The following is an 8853-nucleotide window of genomic DNA, read 5'->3' as shown; positions in this document are numbered from 1 at the left end:
TTTTACCATAAAATTACAAAAAAAGACGTAATTCAGAATACAGTAATAAAACTGTAAAATTACGGTACACTGCTGGAAACCCTGCTGCCAGTATATTACCGTTAATTTACAAAAAAGCCGTAATTCAGAATACAGTAATACAACTGTAAAATTACGGTACACTGCTGGAAACCCTGCTGCCAGTATATTACCGTTAATTTAAAAGGACATTTTTTACAGTGTAAAGTTTGACATAATTTGTTGCGATGTCAGAGATATTTCTTTCATGCTCATCCTAGTATCTGTGCCATTGTTTTCTGACAGGCCCGAGCAGCTTCACAGACTAGTGAACACGATGCTAACGTAAGTGTTATCTTTGCTCAGTGATGCACCTTCTTTTGTCTCTCTTCTTTTGAGCAGAAAAGATCTTGTTGTACCAGAACGCATTGTGTATAAAGGCGTGTTCATTTACATCTGTATTTTTAAATCAGTGCAATAACTTCATTCACTCTCCTTTTGGCCAAGACTACAGACACAGCCGTGTACAGCCTGAAACACACATTTAAATAGTCGGAGAAAGCACTCTTAAAGGGATTAAGGTCAAAACTTAACTCGTTACCCTACATTTTTACATTATACTTCTCCAAACGTCATTCTCACGTGTATCTGATTACTCCCATCTAACAGGGAACTTTGTCTCAGAACGTTTGCGAGGTACTCTCAAAGTTATTAACAAAACAGCTTACTATTTAAAAAAATAATAATAATACAAATCTGAGAACATTAAAAAATTATGTTCCCAAAATGATGAAATGGAATGTTCCTTATAGAAAAAAAAATATATTTTTAACACATTTTAAATACTGGACATTTTGAACCTTCAGAGAACATTAATAAATGATGCTTTCAGAACTTGATGGGAACATTATCAAAACGTTCTTAGAACGTGTTTTACTGGACTGCTGTCTGGCTCTGATGTCAAAGATACTTCTCCACAGTTAGTGTCAGTGTAGTCTTGTCTATGAAACGAATTGGTTTTGTGTTTGAGTCTGACTTTGCATTGGAGAACCATCAGCCGTAGAGTGATGGATTGCTGTTTATCACAGAAAACAATATATTGATTTACATTTTCTAAGACACTTTTTGGGGTCGACGGTGGCGATTTGATGAACATTTGATGGATCTCTGAATCAAATACATAGTAAAAGTCCACAGAATTGCATGATTCAGTTGTTGTGGTTGAAATAATATGCTACAATATACAACAAAACATATCTGTTCCTTTACTGAGGAAAGAAAACAGGTCAAGAACATTCTTCACGTCAAGCTAATTAAAAACAGTTTTGCAATGTTGTTCGTGTTGTCAGTCTGAAGATACATGACAAAAGGTGTGTGAAAGAATCCAAATTCTTTGGACGCCAGCCCTGATAATGCGCATGTGTGTAAGCTTGTGTTTTGTGTTTGGAGCCACAGGAATTTCACGTATTTTTCTTTTGCCTGGGTGTGAAACTTCAATCAGCTCAGTCACTTCAATATGTCTATCTAACCGCGCCAGAGAAACTGGTAAAGCAGCTGAACAATAACTTGTTGATCTGTTCCATCAATGCTGTAGATCTAACATAAAATAAATAACACACCAGACAGGGTTGAGTACAGTTACCTAAAATAGGAGTAACAGTGCCGAAAAAAACAAATGGGATGTTATGATACATTAGAATGGCATCGCCTTCAAACAGTATAAGATTAAAAACATCTGACAATGATTGAGTGAGATTTATCAGTCTTTTTTGGCCTCATTTATTTATTTGATTTATTTTATACGTTGAAGTATATTTTGTCTTTTTACTTGTCTTATGTTGGTTTTGTATCCATATAACAAATACATATGTTCACTTATAGAGGGGCATTTCGTGAGAAAATGAACAGTGTTTGTCAGACTCTTTTTCTGAAGAAGAAAACTTGTCAATCAAGTGCATCACATGATGACGGTACAAAAAAATAACAACAACTGATTATTTCAGTTATTTTACAGCGTCACTGGAAAAGCTGTAGTAGTTGAGCTGAAAAGCGCAGCAGGGATGTACCAATATGAGCTGCAGAGCTGCTCCTGCTGTAATAATGTATGTTGATTTTGCTTTTACGTTTGAATGTGCAAATGACGAAGTCTGAAGTGAAAAAAGTTAAAACCGGTGTGTCCAACCCTTCCGGTCCCGCCCTGAATGTGAGTTATTAAAGCCAGAGAAGTTCTGACACCTCCATCATTGATCCCAAACTCCCAGAACAACTCAGACACGGGTAAGAAATGCTTTAAACTTTCTTCAAAAGCGGCTGCTAACTTATTGACTGAGCTATCGGGAATCCAGAGACAGATATGTGTAATGTCATTGCATTATACAAAAACTTAACAGATGAGGTCTATTCATACAATTAGAAATGGCATGACACTTTGATATACATACCTTATATCTTGTAGGAGGTCGCCTAATGTCTGAATGTCATTGAATCAGATAACAAAATCTCAGAACTAACTGCACTTTTATGAGCTTTTTAAAATGTACCTTTATTTTTTTGTGCTACAATATGCATTAATAAATAATAAAGTGTCCAAATATTTGTTGGAACCACTGTTTCTTTGTGTCTTTGTATACCAGTGCAAGCTGGTGCTTTTTCTTTTCTCCGTTTTTTTTTCTTAAATTATAATTCTTATTGTATATAAGTCTTATTATATATTATACATTGTATGGAATTAATATTAAATAGTGACAGATACATATTTTTTATTATTAATTTTTTGACACTTTTTTTTTTTTTACTACTGTGAAAAATATATTTTATGTTATTGGACAGTGCTATGCTGACCGAATGACCCTATTTTTTCAGAGCTACTGACTATGGAATAACTAAGGAGCCACTGGCTTCTAAAACATACATTTGAAAAAAAAAAAAAAATCGTGTTTAGTTTTGAGGATGTATTTTGAGGATTCATCAAATTTGATAATTTTATTCTTTACCATAGTAAGGAGGTTGAATGGTTGCACTGTGTAGTATATACTGTGGTGTAACACTTGTGTGAATTTAAGAATTGAAAATACACATCAGTTAATAACTTCTAACAACATAACGTCTTAGATTGCATACTAGTATAGCTAAGATAGCATCTCAGTTCCTACAAACAAACAACCACTGCTGATATAAAGACATGTAAAGATGTTAAGCAACACTCATATCTTAGTGTTAAGGTTTAATTGTTAATGTTAAAGTGACTTAATATTTATCAATAACATATTACTTAATGAACTCTGTTAATTAAGTAATATGTTATTGATAAACTCTGTTATAAATAAACTCTGTAAAAAAAACTAAGGTGTCGATGAATTGAGAATCCAGACTTAATGATAAAGATAAATGATAAAAGGCAATGAAAGATAAAGTCTTTCAGATAAAGACTGTCTGTCATTAATGGCTTTTTAAAACATTAAATTGTCTAAAATGTTTATTTTTTTATTGTTTATACAAACTGAATTATTTTCTTTTCATTTTTAATTACAGGTAACAAAAACTGCAGGATTAACAGATATATAAGCTCATAAACGTAACTCATGAGGAGCAATTTGATCTTTGTGGCTATCCTGGGGATAGCATGCATGATGATTGGAGTCAATGGGAACAATACAACGAGCAGTAGCAGCTCCATACGCAGCTGGATATCTTCTAACATGACCACCAACCTGACCCAGGCACTCCCTCCCAACATAACCACCAACCTGAACCAAACAAGTCCTGCCAACATAACCAACATCCTGCCCCAAACACGGCCTCCCAACATAACCACCAACCTGAACCAAACAAGCTCTGCCAACATAACCAACATTCTGCCCCAAACACAGCCTCCCAACATAACCACCAACCTGAACCAAACAAGCTCTGCCAACATAACCAACATTCTGCCCCAAACACAGCCTCCCAACATAACCACCAACCTGAACCAAACAAGCTCTGCCAACATAACCAACATTCTGCCCCAAACACAGCCTCCCAACATAACCACCAACCTGAACCAAACAAGCTCTGCCAACATAACCAACATTCTGCCCCAAACACAGCCTCCCAACATAACCACCAACCTGAACCAAACACAGCCTCCCAACATAACCACCAACTCGACCCAAACACAGCCTCCCAACATAACCAACTTGATCCAGACGCGCCCTCCCAACATCACCACAAACCCGACCCAGTCAGGCCCCCTCACTGTAACAAACATTATAAAAACGTCAAGTTCTAATACTCAATCAATAGTAAGTCAAGTCTTTTTCCTGTTTAAAAATGGAAATGACAATCTTGGCTGTTAAAGCTCAAGTTCTTTTTGATTGCAGGAAATCACTGGCAGGGATAACTGCAAGAGGGATAGAGCATGTTTCTCTGCTCCACCTTCCTGTAATCCAAGTGCACAAGGTTCCTGCTATTTCCTCTCTACAAGAGGAGTAGGTGGAAATGCAGATAATTTTACTTTTGAGATCAGTGGTGAGACAGATGGTTACATCGGAGCAGGCCTCTCTCGAGACAAGAGTGTAAGTGATCAAATAGAGTGTTTGTTTTTTTTTAAACGTGTTTCTTTTAATTAAATTTAATAATTAAGCACTGTAATTTTAAACCCAAAGTATGATTTCTTGACTAATTTACTTTTCACATCCGCAGGGTCAAGGAGCCACTGTCTATTCTTGCGCCAAAGTCAATAGTGAACTGAGGTTTTTCCGTTCCACACTGAACAATCAAATACTGACTCAGGATAACACAGTAAGATCCTTTTTCAGAGAGCCTTCTCTATAAATGATACTATGCCAATATTAGCAAAGGAAATTCTTAACAGTAAACAATATAGTAGTATATTAAAAAAGGGAATGGTACTGTCCACACAGGTATCAAATGTTGCCTCTGTGTAAATATGTGTAAAGATGCAATAATGCATAAAAATCTATTAAAATATACTGTAAAATATACTAAAATAGACTTTCTCACAGCACTGTATATGCCACCTCAGATTTAGGTTCTGTGCCATCTTTGCAGTGTAATATTCAGTAATATTATTTCTGTCTTGCTGCAGTTCATCCCTGGAAATTTCCGTGGTTCGATGAATGGAAGAAAGATTCAGTGCATTTTCACTGCTGCAGGTCTCAGCAACAATGCCCGTGCTGCAACCACAGACAATTTTGTCTTATTTTTAACAGGAAGCGTCTCAAATGGTGAGTGTGAAACTTTGATCCAGTGACAAATTATTATTATCATTATTATTATTATTTTTTTTTTTTTTTTGCAAAAGTAAATCTTACTCCTCCCTTTACTCCTTTTCCAGGTTCTCTGGATTCTCCAGTCACTAGACTGGCCACAAATGGGTCAGTGGACTTAAGCAACCCTAACAGCACAGATGTTACAGTAATAACACCCAGTATAGATGCCACCACTACAGCCCCAAACAGCACTGCATCTACTGCCACTGCAGCATTAAACACCACTGCATCCCCGAATACCACTTCATCTAATTCCACTGCACCACTGAACACCACTGCACCCTCAAACACCACTGCATCTAATGTCACTGTAGCATTAAACACCACTGCATCTACTGCGTCTGGAGTATCTACAGCTAATAATGGTACAGCAAATGTAAGTGGGAACAGACTGGCAAGACAGTTTTTTGTTCATATTTACAATTGTGTTGCTTTTTGTGGTGAAGGTGAAGTAAAGTGTTTGTGGAGTCGATGTTAACAGCTATTGTATTGTGTCGGATGTCAAATTGCTGTAGTATTTCTTTTGGAAACTTGAATTTACTTGAGATTTTATGCATTTATTAAACATTCTCAACAGATTTATATGAATTTCAGTATTGCATTTCAAGGCTAATATCAACATAACTTTACAGGACAAGGTCACCAAAGACAACTGTAAGAAGGACAGGGCATGTTTCTCCACTCCAGCCAACTGTGATCCATCCAGCTCAAGTAGCTGCTTTTTTGCCTCCACAAGAGGGGTGAACGGAGACTCCGACAATCTCACTTTTGAGCTCAGCGGGGATGCAAATGGTTACATTGCAGTTGGCCTGTCTCGAGACAAGAAGGAGGTCTGAAAAACATCAAATTTATTTCTAATATATGTCCACGTTTAAAAAATTCCCTTTTTTAAGAATGTGATTTGGACAAAAAAAAAAATCTCAGATTTGGGTTCTCACTTATTTAACTTTTCTTCTCATAGGGTGATAATGACACCGTCTATTCTTGTGCCAACGACAATGGTGTGGCGAAGTTCATCCGTGCCACACTGAATAATGCCATTCTGACTCCGGATAATACTGTAAGACTCCCTTTTACAGAGCATTTTCTTTATTGCCAAGCTTTGCACAAAAGATGATTGACTATAAATGATGTGGAAATGAACAGCAATGGGCTTTAAAGAACAAAGCATTCTGAGACAACTATACAGTAGAACAGTAACAATGCAAATGTTTGTTCAACAGCAGCAAGCGAAAAAAGCAAAACCCAGAGTAGAGCTGGAGGGTTTATGGAATGCTTTGAGGTGAAGGGACACCTCCCTCACTGTGACATCTAATTTGTAGCAATACATTTGTACTTGTTTTGTCTTGCAGTTTAACCCCAGATCCTTCCGTGGCTCTTTGAGCGGCACTAGGATTCAGTGCATTTTTGTAGCTGCGGGCCTCAGCAGCATCACCCGTGCAGCAAACACAGATACTTTCCTCTATTTCTTCACTGGCAACTATGCAAACGGTAAGAGTGACACTACGAAAACAGTACTGAAGGAGATTCCAATTGGTAGCAAAATTAAAATGTTTTCTTTATTTCCATTCCCACAGGCACTCTGGGGTCGCCAGTCACACGAATGTCTACAAATTCATCGGTTGATCTAACCAGCACTAACAGCTCAGATGTTGTCATAATAGCACCCACTACAAATACTACCACTACTACGGTTTCTACTACAGCAAAACCTGCTACTACAGCAGGGAGCAATGCACTGCATCATGCTGCATCTCAGGGTAAGAATTCTATACGGCCACATGGGGGGCCAGGCAGAATCTGCATTTTGAGAGAAAATATCTACAGTGTGTTAAAAAGAGTGACACAAAGGACTACTCTTTAGCTGCTAAATGCTCTTGTTTGAAATGAATTGGTGCATGATATGCATTTGCCCAACAGACAGAAAAGCATTTGCAATACAGGAGTTATTTCTAGCCAATAGAAGTAGTATCATTTTCGTGATGTGCTTTTCAAGAGTCAGTTACCTGAGCAAAAATATTAGGATGAAGCATTTGAAGTTCTTTAATACATAACTTAACTATTCCTTTTTCTTGTCTTTTCAGCTGCTCTGGTAATTCTCTCAGGGATCCTTGCAGTTCTCCTGTTGTAAGGATGCTGCCAACACGTCATTTGCTTTCTGAAATTGGTCGATGAGCAGTGAACGCTTGATGAACCCAACACTAAAGTATATGTAATTCAGCATATTTATAACTGTGCAATATTGTGACTCTGGGAACAATGAGGAAAGGAGCTGCAAATATGGGGAAGAGGGCAATACATCATTTATTTTATCTGTGTGTATGTGTGAGAGAGGTTGTGTTTGAGTGTGTTTTTGTGAGCATTAGTGTTTGCATTCTACTAATGTACTGCTACTTAAAATCAGGCTCCTGCACAGAGAGGGCTGATACAAATGAGTGTAATTGGTCTATTGATTTAATTGTGCAAGTGTGATGCCACCACGTGGCTGAAATGATCAAAGATAATTATTTTTAGATGTCTTAATTTATTTTGCAACTGTTGCCTCAAACCTGTAGATGCGTGTAAGTTTTAAATAAAGTCACATGTATATGTTTTTTGAAGAAAAATATGTATAATAAAATGTTCATGTAAACAATGAAACTGCTAGATCTCTGTGTGTGTGTGTGTGTGTGTGTGTGTGTGTGTGCTTTCACCAGCAAAGAACATAGCTAAATGCAAACAGTATGCAAAGTTAGGAGAGTGAAAGGAGAGTGCAATGGAGAACTTTGTTGGTGTCAAATGATTGCAAATTCAATCAACCAGGGGTGTGTTTCCCAAAAGCAACTATGGATGCAAGTTCCACCATTACCTATAGAGTTCAGTGGCACTTTCAACCATAGTTAGCTAATAATGTTTTTGGGAAACACACTCATGTATGGAATTTTGCAGGAAATTTGACACGGTAGAAGTCAAGACGCAACATGGACAGGTTGTGTGACATTCCCTCATGCTCAAAAATCATTAACAAAAGGGGTCATATGATGCGATTTCAAGTTTTCCTTTCTCTTTGGAGTTTTACAAGCTGTTCGTGAATAGATAAGATCCCTAAAGTTGCAAAGACTAAAGTCTCAAACCCAAAGAGATATTCTTTATAAAAGTTAAGACTCGTCCACGCCCTCCTAAAACGCCTCGTTTAAACACGCCCCCACATGTCTACGTCACTGTGTGGGAAGATTTGCATAACGCCGCCCAAATGCTCACGCAAAGAAAGAAGTTGTAACTTTATTGTTGATGTAGTATTGTTGCCGCCGCCGCCATGTCGTGAAGACGCTGTGTGTTTCGTTGCGAAAGCGAAAATACTTTGTTTGGCCTTCCAAAAGAGGACACGAATAGAAATCAGTGGTTAAGTTGTATTTACAACACTGTTCCAGAACAGTTCAACCCAAATGTTCAGATGTGTGCAGCGCATTTTATGGAGGACTGTTTCTTGATCCTGGTAGAGTAGACTACAATGCCGGCTGTTCTGACTCAGAGACTGTAAGTACGTTTTCATATTTAAAGGATTTGCCACTGACGATTCAAACGCGAGTTTTGAGCAGTGTAGAGT

The 8853-nt window shown here is 37.5% G+C and overlaps 1 protein-coding gene across 2 annotated transcripts; it reads left to right on the top strand.

Annotated features, from left to right (window-relative positions):
* The first annotated feature begins 2236 nt into the window (after positions 1–2236).
* Positions 2237–7907, top strand: LOC107710190 (mucin-5AC-like). 2 transcript variants are annotated; one of them, XM_016514931.1, is made up of 12 exons: positions 2237–2274; positions 3529–3819; positions 3856–4277; positions 4356–4550; positions 4678–4776; positions 5084–5222; positions 5333–5643; positions 5900–6097; positions 6229–6327; positions 6620–6758; positions 6845–7027; positions 7352–7907. In XM_016514931.1, the coding sequence occupies exons 2-12, from the start codon at positions 3579–3581 to the stop codon at positions 7396–7398; spliced, it is 2073 nt and encodes a 690-aa protein (XP_016370417.1). In that variant the 5' UTR covers positions 2237–2274; positions 3529–3578; the 3' UTR covers positions 7399–7907. The 2 variants fall into 2 exon arrangements, with proteins under 2 accessions (XP_016370417.1, XP_016370416.1); XM_016514930.1 differs by having other exon boundaries at positions 3529–4277.
* The last annotated feature ends 946 nt before the right edge of the window (positions 7908–8853 follow it).

This window comes from Sinocyclocheilus rhinocerous, unplaced genomic scaffold, assembly GCF_001515625.1.
Source record: "Sinocyclocheilus rhinocerous isolate Xijiao unplaced genomic scaffold, SAMN03320098_v1.1 scaffold207, whole genome shotgun sequence".
Taxonomy (NCBI): domain Eukaryota; kingdom Metazoa; phylum Chordata; class Actinopteri; order Cypriniformes; family Cyprinidae; genus Sinocyclocheilus; species Sinocyclocheilus rhinocerous.
The sequence above is the reverse complement of the archived record's forward strand: the minus strand, read 5'-3'. Positions and strand labels throughout refer to the sequence as shown.